Source organism: Triturus cristatus, chromosome 5_1, assembly GCF_964204655.1.
Source record: "Triturus cristatus chromosome 5_1, aTriCri1.1, whole genome shotgun sequence".
Lineage (NCBI taxonomy): Eukaryota > Metazoa > Chordata > Amphibia > Caudata > Salamandridae > Triturus > Triturus cristatus.
The window spans coordinates 694,857,367-694,871,215 of NC_140587.1; the positions used below are offsets into that span (position 1 = coordinate 694,857,367).

The following is a 13,849-nucleotide window of genomic DNA, read 5'->3' on the forward strand; positions in this document are numbered from 1 at the left end:
CTGTGGGAACAATGCGGGCTGGGTGTGGGCGGGGGTGGGAGGACCGTGCGGGACTTACTGTGAAATGACGAATTGGCACCCTGGTGTAATATTGATACTGTTGTTTTGGTGGGGAGCTGTGCTGTCAATCTCATTTTATACTTACACTGCAGGGAGTTGTGTTTGTCTTGTTGTTGAAAATGCAAATAAAAAGAATTTAAAAAAAAAAGAATTTGGCTATGGTGTCTCCAGTTGATCTAGCAGTTAGAGACTACACTTCTCATCAGGGAAACACAGTTTAGCAGAGATAAGCAGCATACAATATTGGAAGTATAAAGTACTGAGCTCTAGATCAAAAATAGATCAAAAAGGATATTTATTACAGAATAGTTAAAATGTCGTACAGAGAAAAATGCATAAATTGCCATGAAGGCCCAATTACAGAAGTACAGATAAATACAAAAATTATAAAACGATATAATCCCTAGTTAGGCCGAGTCTAAGAAAAAAAATCTAAGTGTCAATGTCATAAAGAGGACTGACTGCAAAAGAAGAGCATGGCAAGTCACTTACAAGGAAAATAATAAAGAAAATCCCACAAGAAACAGAAACCTAAAGGTTTTATAGACAGATCACACAAGCTATTAATGGATTCTGCAAATTCAGCATGGTATGATCATGGTTAAGGTCGCACTGGCAAATCAGAAACGACGACGTAATAATTAAAAATGGCATAAAAATTTAGTACTAACCCATTTCTTAAAGTAAAATAAATCTTCCACTTGCTTCCTCAGCAACTTCACTCCGGAGATGTACAACAAAAAAGAAACATTTCTTAAACAATGCCTCAGAGAATTAGCACATCTACACCAACGCTTCCAGTGGATGTCCTTGAAAATGATACTTTGGGTACACGTTGAATCTTCATTCACAATACACATTTTCGAACAATGTTGTGCATTGCTAATACATTAACGTCATTCACTTGATGCTTCGCAGAAACAAGGGTAGATATGGCTTTGCAGCGGGACACTGACTTGGGAGAGGGAAAGGATGGGAGCAAGCTGAGTAGAACACCAAAAACCGCATCCATTTTAAAAATAATGGTGTATTACATGAATATGTGGCATAACAATTCATAACATTATTTACTTTTCTATGAGACCTAGGTAACTCATTTCAGGTACAACATCATTAGTTCATCAGATACAACTCTATGCATCATTAATAACATTAATTATCAAAAAGAATCTTCGCACAATATTTGTATATTTTGCATATTTAGAAAACGCTATCACAGAACTTAGTTTATTAACTTTATACGAAGGTGCTCATTAGGAGTTGGCCAGATTTATAAACGGGAGACAACAATGTCAAAATTAACTCTTCTGGACAGTATCTCTCCATCAAAACCAGCCATTAAGAGTTTTTTGTGCTGGGAAGAGTGACTAAGCATGTGGACCCACAAATACTGGTTTCTTTTTGGCTGGTTTTTTATAATTGTGGGACAAATCAATTCAGATTTATCACCTGCCCTGAGCAGGTGGCGGGTCTGAGCAGAGGGTCACAGAGGAGTGTGGGCATAGATCATGAGCGTGTTAGGGGGCAGGGAGTTCCTCCAATGCCGGAGAGTATAAGCGGCTCACTCTGTGAAGATGAAGGGGTTTAGGTGGGGTCTGGGTTTTGTAGCCACTAGCCAGAGGACCCTGAATTGTACTGGGTGCAGATTCTCATCCAATAATACCAGGTCTGACAGTGGTACACCGAGCAGTGGGAACACAGGGCCACTTGGAAGCAGGCAGAGTGGTATCCCCTGGATGATACCAATTAGTAACACTCACAAAATGTATTTTTCCACTCTCATTATGTCAACTCCTGTGATACCATTTGGGTCAAAGGCTGCCAGATACTACTTCCTGTGTTGTCACAATAGCAAAAAGTTGTGTGATATTACTTTCTGTGATGTCACCAAGGGTGGGGCAAAAGATTATGTGATCTTGATTCCACTACCCCAGGCATTTTGGTGAATTACCATCCAAACTCCAGGACTCAGGATCCTCCATTTTATTATGTTGAAGAAGATAAAACATTCCATAGCTTTTTTGACAGGATTATGACTAAGCAATATGATGTGGATTATCACATCAAGATTAGTGTGGATTGGTAGAAACAATGAATTTGTATTTTTATCAATGCAGGACAGGCCAAAACCTCTTTTCAAATTGGGTTGAGAAAAGTGAGATTTGCAGCACTGATGAGACAAGCATACTGAGATTCTGCTTGATCAATCATGAGGAAATGCCAATGATGACATCATTGCCAAACTGTGACCCGTGCTCCCCCCGCTTCTTCTTTTTTTTATAGATGTTTAACACTCCCCTGATGAAGGGCTGTGTCTAGCCTGAAATGCATTGGGACCAATAATTTATCAACCATCTGGGAGTAACCTATTTCTTGTTATTACGAACAACAATTCTTTGGGACAAATAATGTGTGAAGGACGCACAGCATATCATTTTTGTTAATAAGGATTTATGAGGAAACAATAAAATGCATTTTATGAAAACAGATGAACATGTATCGACTTTGATTTTTTTGGATTACTCCACTGCAGTGGATTTTTCTCGCTATGCATCCAGGGGACACCGCCCTTGGGGTGGTGCTTCTTTCAGACATTTTCTCGCTCTAGGATCAGAGAGCGATACCCTGTCTGTCGAGCCTAATTACATCTGGATTTAAAGGAACAGTCATAACATTGGATTATTTTTTGGTGTGCATGAACCACCATTTTGTGCATAAACTGAATACAAAACATAAAAATGTAGTTTGGTGATTGTTTTTTTATTTTACTAATTGTGACAAGGGCATTCAAGATTGTATTTATAGTGCCATTAAAATATTTCTTCCCATAAACCATTGCTGCCTTAATAGCTTATACAATTTCACATAACATTAGTTCTTCCTTTTGTATCCCCATGCATCCTCTACTCATGTTCATCAGTCACTCAATCTGAAGTAAATAAATGTTTCTGAGTATCAGAAAAGGGCTCTTCTAAACTGTGCGTACTGTGCAGAAATCTGACTGGGTTTTCCAAACTGAGGTCCAGAAAGTGACGCAAACCTGCTCAAAATGTTGTTTCATGTGCTTTGCTTGAAAGTTTCCTCAAAGTAAGCCCTTAATGCTGCTCTGCATTCTCTGTGTCAAAGGAGCATACCATGAGTGGTACATGGCTGTTTTTCCATGCAATCATCCATTGTTTAGACAGGGTTTTGTGCCAAAAAGCAACACCACTTTGAAGCAGGCGGTAAAAAGGAGAAATGTTTTTATTTTTCCTTACCTTCCCCACTTCGCATGTGTGCTGCATTGTACAGCATACATCCCATGTGAGAAACGTTTTAAAGTTAGTCTACGCATAGTATTTTGTAGTGGAAGGATACCCTTCCTCTACAAAATCAATGCATGACTTATGCAGACACCCCTGCTCTATGGTGGGAAAGTGAGTGTGTGTGTGTGGTGCTCAGCTGTCTGATTGGGTGCCAGCACTAAGAAGAGATCAGGATAGTGTGAAATCCCTGTAGATATGCCGCTTTCCTACTCCCTCCTTGTCACACAATGCAGCACACCAACTTTGGTTGCTGCGCTGCATCTGAGTGACACTTTTCATAATCTTGGCCTGACATTTGAAAGAAAGTTGGTCACTCAGAAACTGCTGGTAACAAAGGTGAAGCAAAAGCCATTCTGGTATCCAATGTACCTGTTTTTTCTCACTAAAACGTATTACAATAGTTGTAGAAGTTATCAGAAGGTGTGACAGTTATACCGTACAACTGGCAGCAAGGCTGGTTTTGCTGTTGGCAGCGCCAGATGAAACAATCTTTGTTGGCATTCTCAAACTTGCTTTTACTTTGAAGTGAATGGTTTCATTTTAAACACATACAGTATACATTGAGAGTATATAGAAGGTATTCTCAAGTACCTTCTAAATTAAAAATGGGGAATGGAGAATAAAATACCATCAGTCAAGTATAACTGTTTTATTGTATAGTCTAAAATATGTGTGTAATTTTATTGACATAAATATTAACTTTTACTAAGTGTGATCATTTTGGAAAATACAATTTGCATAAGTTAAGTAAATTTAACTGTACAGTCTTTCACTTTTGCAAATATCAATATTGCAGTTGATTATTCCAGCTGTTGTGCAGTATGATTTCCATTGGAGAGAATTGCCAAAGATGACAGCCTTTCATCTCATTGTTGATCTTAAGTATATCTTCTTTAAATTTAAATTAGAAAAACTTCTCCCTTCACTAGCCGTTGTCACTGAAAGAGTTAAAAGTATGCACAAAGCCACCTAGATATTAGGAAAGATATCTTGGATACTCATGTTTTGCAGAAACTGCAGTGCTTCATGTGGAGTATATATACCACCGGGGAGAATCACCTGAAATGTAATTCTTCAGAAAAGTCTGATGCATTGATGTCAGAAGACTTACTATCAGTGAGAGCTATATATAGATTCCAGCAATGAACAGGAATATATTCAGGCAGCAGGCAGAGATTTCAAACAATACATAAATCTCCATAACTTTATAAAATCAAGTAGTTGTTGTAAATATTACTCTAACTATGTTAAATCTGCATCAATCGGGGTGAAAAAACATTCTTACTTAAATGTTTTCAGTGGGTTTTTATTCATTTCTTCTCAAATTTGACAATCAACAATCTTGTTCTTTTTACGTATGCATGTTTCTTTGAAGATAGTGTTTGCTTCAAGAAATGTGGCTAATATTTTGTGCTTTTCTCTTTGCTTCTTAATATCCATTCGATCTGTGTCTCTGAACTATTTGCTTACAAAGTTGATTTGATATAAAATGTCATATCAAGCAAAAAGCGCTAGCAAACATTTGAAGTCCATAAGAAGGCACTATGCTTTGTGCCAGATATCTGCATCTACTGTGTTTGAATCATGTATTTCTGACTGGACATTTTACATTTCTGTGGTTTGGGTGCAAAACAGTTTTACACTCTCAGTGCAGCTTTCCCAACAATTTACACATAATAGCTTTAGAGTTGCAGAAAGTACTTGGTCTAGTAAAAACTTCTATCTTTTAGTTGAAGCAGAAAATAGAGTGTAAGTGAAACAGTTCTTTAGACTCTACAGCTATGTCCGATATCACTAAATGTAGTGAATGACAACCACATTGAATAAAAGAAATTGACCTTTCATGTAGGCAACCATATCATAGACTTGATCTTGTATATCTTGTAAATTCAGGCCATTCTCTTTCAGTACTCTCAACCTTATGTCAGATATAGAGTCTAATTGAACAAAACAATGTCTTGCTGCCTTTGCTCTAGGTATAATACCAAGAGAGTTCCAAATTATTATTGCCACTCTACCCATCTTATGACATTTTCCACTTGTCTGGCGTCACCCCCACCAATACCCGCCACTTCCTGTGAAAGTGTTTAGAAGGGACAATACAATGAGATGGTGAACTTCAGACTTCCACCACTTTCTCTAGCTAATGAAGACAGTTAAATGCCAGGCCAGATCTGCGAGACTGCAGCTGCGTGGAATGACCATGAGCACCCTTGTCCGACTTTCATTTCCACGATGACCATTATTATGGAAATAAAAGATAGACATTGGTGCTTATATGACTGTTTATATCAGAGGGCAAATGGTTCCCTCTGAGTTTGGTGATTGCTGGCCCCCAGAGCAGAATATCCCATCACACCACCCTAAAGCCGGTGCTGCCTGCCAGTAATGACCGTACATTTCTCCAGCAGCTAAATGCAGCTACCTACCTCCCTTAAATATGGCATGAATGGCTGAATGCAAAGCTGTCATTGTGGTACCAATACCTAGTGAATTTAAAAGATGGGTTCATAATAGGACCCAACCGTGGGAAGAATAAAATAAACCCTTTGTTCAGATTTGTTTGAAAGAAGGTATGTGCCTGTTTTTGACTCTTTCCTTTGTTGCTCAGTAGAGTCACAAGAAAGGGAGGGTATTTATGTGTGCTTCATAACAATGTCCACATAAAACACACAATCACCAACCATTGTTAAGCAATTTCGATTATGATACAATACCCAAAGGCTGCCTTTTATTGAGTGCGGCAGGAGATGTGAATTAAAATCTATAACTACCTATCAATAGAGTGGCATACTGCTCATATTAACTATTCTGTCTCCAGCCTAAGGTTTCCATGGTGTTTGTAATATTTTTAGTTAATCAATCTTTTATAAGGTAATCAGACATAAGGCTTGGCAGTGGGAGTGAAATGCGGGGACAATTGGTTCCCATATTCTGCCTCATTGTTTCTTTAGTATATTTCTGTGGTTAGGTTAGATTGGTGGATGACTCATTATGCTTTGAAACAGGAAAAATGGAAAGAGATGAAAAATACAAAAAATGGCCAAAGGGCACTAAGAAACAATTCACAAAGTTCAAGTAAAAATAGTTAAACATTTTCTCCTGTTAGATTACTCCACTGCTTGAAGTATATTTACAACCTTTATGGAATTAACAGAGAATCCCATGGCTGGGTAATCTATGCCAGTCTTAATTTCCTGGTGTGATCACATGTGCAAAATTTACACAAGCAGATTTTTAAACTTGCTGGAAAATTCTTACATTAGTAAATCTTGCAGAAAAGGCAATTTTCACTTCATTTTGTGGTTGGCCTTTGCTCTATGGTAAAAAAATATATTTCCCCTGAAGAAGCTATTTCACCTACATAAAACATGTTCCCTTCCCTTTGAGAAACGGAAAGGGCATTTACTCCTGGATTTGCAAACTTGTATGCATTATTGGGATCTAAATCTGCTTAGGGTTTATGTTTGGAGGCATTCATCTGCCGTGTCTCACACCCAGAAACATAAATGTACCTTGTAAGGGTAATAATCCACACATTTGGATTCTGTGAATTTTGCCCACCCAAATTGATGGTTTAGTGCATAGTTGACAGAATTGCTTATTGTCTTCTAGTCCAAGGGCTCTTCGTCAGAGTCCAGAAGGCCTGAATCTAATTGGAGCCCAAGTTTTTCCTCCAGCTGGAAGGACATCAGATCTTTCCTTGTGAGTATCCCCACTGCCCGGTTATGCAGGTCGACAACGGTGAGGTGACGAAGGCCCAGTGTCCGAAAAATAAGGTATGTGCGCTGCAGAGAGAAATGGGCTTGAACAGCCACAGCAGATTTGTTTATATAAGGCTCCTGCGAACAAAACAGATTGAAACAAGAGTTGAGAATGAGGTTCCTGTAAATATAAAACAAGGGATGTATGACGTTACAACGCACACTTTTACAACGCATGCACTTACAACGCATTTTTTACAACGCATAATCCATTACAACGCATGACATTACAACGCATGACACTACAACGCATTTTTAAAAAATACCTTTACAACGCATTACCATTACAACGCATACTACCTTTACAACGCATACCATTACAACGCATAATATTAAATTACATTTAAGGTAAGTATTAGATAGTATAGGGGTAAAAATTACTATTCTAACTCCAGGGGGTGCAACAGTAGGGTAAGTGTTGGATAGTATAGGGGTAAAAATTACTATTCTAACTCCAGGGGGTGCAACAGTAGGGTAAGTGTTGGATAGTGTAGGGGTAAAAATTACTATTCTAACTCCAGGGGGTGCATCAGTAGGGTAAGTGTTGGATAGTATAGGGGTAAAAATTACTATTCTAACTCCAGGGGGTGCATCAGTAGGGTAAGTGTTGGATAGTATAGGGGTAAAAATTACTATTCTAACTCCAGGGGGTGCAACAGTAGGGTAAGTGTTGGATAGTATAGGGGTAAAAATTACTATTCTAACTCCAGGGGGTGCATCAGTAGGGTAAGTGTTGGATAGTATAGGGGTAAAAATTACTATTCTAACTCCAGGGGGTGCATCAGTAGGGTAAGTGTTGGATAGTATAGGGGTAAAAATTACTATTCTAACTCCAGGGGGTGCATCAGTAGGGTAAGTGTTGGATAGTATAGGGGTAAAAATTACTATTCTAACTCCAGGGGGTGCATCAGTAGGGTAAGTGTTGGATAGTATAGGGGTAAAAATTACTATTCTAACTCCAGGGGGTGCAACAGTAGGGTAAGTGTTGGATAGTGTAGGGGTAAAAATTACTATTCTAACTCCAGGGGGTGCATCAGTAGGGTAAGTGTTGGATAGTATAGTGTAATATTATGCGTTGTAATGGTATGCGTTGTAATGGTAGTATGCGTTGTAATGGAATGCGTTGTAAAGGTAGTTTTTAAAAATGCGTTGTAGTGTCATGCGTTGTAATGTCATGCGTTGTAATGGATTATGCGTTGTAAAAAATGCGTTGTAATGGTAGTGCGTTGTAAAAGTTGCGTTGTAAAGGTTGTTCCCCTAAAACAAGATGCAAAAGGATCTACTGAAATCCTAAAAGCCCCATAACAGATGCACGTTCTAATGTTCCCATGCTTTGGATTGGGGAGAAATTATGTTATTCTTCTCAGCACTTATGCAAAATGGACCCTTCTTGAAACAATGACATCAATACATATCAGGTAAGAAGGAAGGGTGAAAATAGAGAGGATATAACAACAACAGGAGACTTTAGAAGCAAAGGAAAATGAGGGAACATAAAAGAAGAAAGGGGGCAAATGAGGGAAGAAAAGAGACTGTCTAGAAAGGTACTCACAGAAAAAGGCTAGTGACCCCCTTCTACAACAAGTTCTTCTACAAACCTATGTGAAAACAGTTGTGAATCATAAAAGTAGACCATGTCTTTTTGATGTTATACACAAAGCGCTGATTCACAGAGGTAAATGTACACTTTTGTGCAAGTTTACTAATTTTTGCTATTCACAAACTACAAGTTAATCGTATGTTCACGACTGCGTAGAGTCCGCAGTCAGACAGAGAACTCTGCACTTAAAAAGATAGGCCTATCTTGTCTTTTTATGTGTAGAGTTCTCTGCTCCAACTGCAGAGCAAAAAAATTGTAAACTTACACAAAAGTGTAAGTTTACAATTGTGAATCAGTTCCTCAGATATATACTGGAGCAAATAAAGAGGTAGCTTTAACAGATTCGGGATGTGAAGCTCTTCAGTGTGAATTTTACTTGAAGGTGAAACTAACCAGATTAAATCAGTCATCTTCAGAATTACAATAAAACGTTTCTGAAACAATGAGCAGCTTGAAGTGTGGTTTTACTTTAAGTAGACAATTTACTAAGATATTACTCAAGTACAAGCCTTTTTACAATTCAACAATTGAGATTTGCACAAACCTTCAAACGGGGATTTGTACACATACATCTCAAGAAGTACTTCTTCAAATGATTGCAGAATTTGCACAAATCTTCAAACAGATTTTGTACACATAGATCTCAAGAAGCACTTCTTCAAATGATTGTGGGATTTGCACAAACCTTCAAACGGGGATTTGTAAACATACATCTCAAGAAGCACTTCTTTAAATGATTGTGTAGTCTGTTAATGCATTTCTGAAATTTGGGTAGATTGTGGACATAACCTATGGCATTTGGAGAGGATTTTGAACTCAGTTTTGCAGCTCAGGACGACAAGAAAAAAACGGTTCTATCATGCCGTAAATAGAAGTTGCATTTTTGTTAACTCTTATCATAAACTGAGGAACTTGGAAAAGGGAAGTAAAGACATCCCAAGGAAAAAAACACAAGAGGTCTAATTTACAATATTAGGGCATAGGGCAGCGCTGCAAGCCTTCCTGCTGTGCTGCCCTACGTCAAAAGAAAAGGGCAGGAATGCGCTGTATCAATAAGATATGGTGCATTCCTGTCCTCTTTCCCAGCATTGGTGCACAAATAGCTGCCATGCACCAATGCAGGCACCCTTGCACCATGGTGCGAGGGTGTCTGCATTGAAATGAGGTTGTTTTTGTGGGGGAAGGGACACCTTCCTTCACAAAAACAACTCTTATGCGGCCCCAGGTGAAGCGTAGGCTTTTGACGCATTACCAGGTTTACAGCATGTTGTAAATCTGAGATTGTGTCTAATGCCATGGGTGTTATGAGGGAACCCCTACCTTAACACCTATGGCATGCCTCGCCATCGCAGTGTAAGGCAACGCAGCAATTTGCGCTTTGTTGCCTCACACCACATCTACAAGGCCATGAAAAGCCAAGCAGGGTGGCTTTACATGGCCTTGTAGATATGGGTAAGCCCAGTGCACTGCAGGAAAGTCATAAAAAGTGATGTTCCGAAGGCACACTGGGCTTGTAAATAAGCCCCAAGGTGTGGTAACGGCTTTTCGATGAGGCAGTTGTACCTGCCAATATTTATAGGGACCTCAGAATGAATGTCAAGGATGATCAGCACCTTTACCCTCGAATGTTTAGCCACCATCCTTGTAAGCAATATTGACTGAAGGCTTGAGGAATATATTTTATACAGCTCTTCTATCTGCATGTTTTACATGTAATATTCAAACAGACATGAAAAATGTCATTGATAATAGACATAGTGCAAAACTGGCTGCAATGTCACTTTCCAAAGAAAACTATGACAAAGCAGGGTCTGCAAATTAAACCTCATGGTAGGAGGCAGGCGAGATCAGATTACACAAAGCAGATTACCCTGAAGAAATATTCTAGTGAGCATGTAATTGGGATGACTGAAGACAACAGATTATACAGCTGGTTTGCAAATATTTGCGATATAAGGTTTAGCGCTGTGGTGTGCGAAATTTGAATAATTTGCTTTTGCCTAGGTAGGCAAAATTCTTCAAATTTTCAGAAATTGCAAAACAGGCATTTTAGAAGAGAGGAATTATTTTGCGCCAAACAACGAAAGCGCAAAAAAGACAAGTTATATGCATTGTTCCTGTGCTCTTTTGGGGCATAAAATAATGGTGTGGCTTTGGGAACCTGACGTAACAAGCATAATGTGAAATTTGTTGAACATCTCACTATTGCATCGGCATAACAGAAATCTTGCTGGGCTGTAGGCCCAGAGAGCTAAATCAATCTTTTTGAGCAAACACCAAAGCTGGATTTAAGACCAGTTTTTCAAGTTCCAAATTCACCAGCAGAGACCATCACCTGTTCCCCACTGCATGATTGTGTTTACACTCTGTGCAAAGCTTTATTGCGTATAGTGCCTGGTGTCTACTAGCGCACAAATGACATCACATTGTCAGCTAACACCCCAGATGGTGCAGCATGGACAAAGGGGAGGGAAGACCGTGAGTGGACATAGAGTGGAGGCAATGGTTTACAGAAACAGCACTCAAGTGCATTGCTTCACATTACTTAGCAGTTACTCAAGAGCTAAAAGTGACATGTAAATGATCCATTCTATTAACATTGTATCTATGCGTCAGCCTGGAATGCATTTTCACAGAAAAAACGCGCCCAAGTCGTCTCCTTTGTTGTATTTTCGTGTTGGCTCATTTTTACAACATCTGTTATGTTTATACGACAGGAATTAAAAGGCAGGAATGCTGTTTGTGCTCTGCTACTTTTGTTGAAAGTGCATCGTCTTGGGCTTGGCACTGTTTAAGTAAATCAGTGAGGCTGACACAGCCATCCTAAACAAATGATCAGAAATATAACAAACACATTGTTCAGGGAGGAAATGTTTGTTTTTGTAGCTGGCTCCAGCTCTTACCAGATTGATGAAGAGATGCTGGTACTGAGGATCCGTGCTGTAGCGCTTCAGCAGCCTGGTCATTCGCGGCACATCAGGCACCTTCTCCACCATTATCTGAAACAGTCAAAGCAGTGTGGCGTAACCATGGGCCCATCACTATGCAAGCACATGCACCCGAACAGTGAGAGGTTACCAGTCTGCGAACAATCAAAGCGGCGCAACGTAACCATCTGTTCATACCTATGCGAGCGCATGGACCTGTCCAGTTAGAAGTTCCCATATTCCAAACCTTCAAAGTGATGTGACATAACTATCAGCCCATCCCTATGCAAGCACAGCATCAGACCAGTGATAGGTTACCAGTCTGTGAACAATCAAAGTTATGTGGCGTAACCATGGGCCCATCACTATGAAAGCACATGCACCCGAACAGTGAGAGGTTACCAGTCTGCGAACAATCAAAGCGGTGCAACGTAACCATCTGTTCATACCTATGCAAGCGCATGGACCTGTCCAGTAAGAAGTTACCATATTCTAAACCTTCAAAGCGATGTGACATAACTATCAGCCCATCCCTATGCAAGCACAGCATCTGACCAGTGATAGGTTACCAGTCTGTGAACAATCAAATTTATGTGGCATAACCATAGGCCCATATCTATGCAAGCACATGCACCCGAACAGTGAGAGGTTACCAGTCTGCGAACAATCAAAGCGGTGCAACGTAACCATCTGTCCATACCTATGCAAGCGCATGGACCTGTCCAGTAAGAAGTTACCATATTCCAAACCTTCAAAGCGATGTGACATAACTATCAGCCCATTCCTATGCAAGCACAGCATCTGACCAGTGATAGGTTACCAGTCTATGAACAATCAAAGTTATGTGGCGTAACCATAGGCCCATATCTATGCAAGCACATGCACCCGAACAGTGAGAGGTTACCAGTCTGCGAACAATCAAAGCGGTGCAACGTAACGATCTGTCCATACCTATGCAAGCGCATGGACCTGTCCAGTAAGATGTTACCATATTCCAAACCTTCAAAGCAATGAGACATAACTATCAGCCCATCCCTATGCAAGCACAGTATCTGACCAGTGATAGGTTACCAGTCTATGAACAATCAAAGTTATGTGGCGTAACCATAGGCCCATATCTATGCAAGCACATGCCCCTGAACAGTGAGAGGTTACCAGTCTGCTAACAATCAAAGCGGTGTGACGTAACCATCTGTCCATACCTATGCAAGCGCATGGACCTGTCCAGTAAGAAGTTACCATATTCCAAACCTTCAAAGCAATGTGACATAACTATCAGCCCATCCCTATGCAAGCACAGCATCTGACCAGTGATAGGTTACCAGTCTATGAACAATCAAAGTTATGTGGCGTAACCATAGGCCCATATCTATGCAAGCATATGCACCTGGCCAGTGAGAGTTTCCCAGTCTGCGAACTGTCAAAGCGATGTGGTGTAACCATAGGCCCATCCCTATGCAAGCAGAAACATCTGGCTAGTGAGAGGTTACCAGTCTGCGAACAACAATCAAAGTTATATGTAACCACATGTCTGTATGTATGCAAGCACATGTGCCTGGCCAGTGAGAGTTTCCTGGTCTGCAAACAGTCAACGCAATTTGGCTTAACTATCGGCCCATCTTTATGCAAGCCCATGCACCTGGCCAGTGAAAGGTTACCATTCTCCAAACCTTCAAAGCAATGTGACATAACCATCAGCCCATCCCTATGCAAGCACATGTGTCTGGCCAGAGATAGGTTAGCAGTCTACGAACAATCGAAGCTATGTGGTGTAACCATACGCTCATATTTATACAGGCACATGCACCGGACCAGTGAAAGTTTCCCAGTCCACGAATAGTCAAAGCTGTGTGGCACAAGCATGAGAGGTTACCAGTGTGGGCTCCATGATGGAAGGGTAAGATGACTAAGTTTCAAGATAGACTGTTTCCATGAGTAACAGGGTGAGTACTGACTTGCATAAGGTGAGCCTCTGTCTAGAGTAGCATAGTGGGTGAAAAACGAACGGTTGCAATCCTACCCCGAATGATTGCCACTGTTTAGACTATTTGAAAGCATTCAGTCAAGCGCCTTTGGGTGTGTAATTGCCAGGAGTATGTCTGGAAATCTGAGACTGTTGCAGCTCTCCAATGTTTATGAATGCCAAAAAGTAGCACATGCGCACCCAATCAAGGAGAACGTTTATGGGTGTAA

General features: G+C 40.1%; 1 protein-coding gene across 1 annotated transcript in view; it reads right to left on the bottom strand.

The window, feature by feature from the left end:
• Window positions 1-4,000: 4,000 nt before the first annotated feature.
• LOC146831375 (chloride channel protein C-like) overlaps window positions 4,001-13,849 on the bottom strand; it is a 497,244-nt gene continuing 487,395 nt past the window's right edge. The window contains exons 15-16 of the mRNA XM_085605651.1: window positions 11,633-11,728; window positions 4,001-7,207 (exon numbers count right to left, since the gene is read on the bottom strand). Of these exons, the coding sequence (XP_085461777.1) occupies window positions 6,977-7,207; window positions 11,633-11,728 (327 nt within the window). The 3' untranslated portion in view covers window positions 4,001-6,976. The remainder of the gene's footprint in view (window positions 7,208-11,632; window positions 11,729-13,849) is intronic.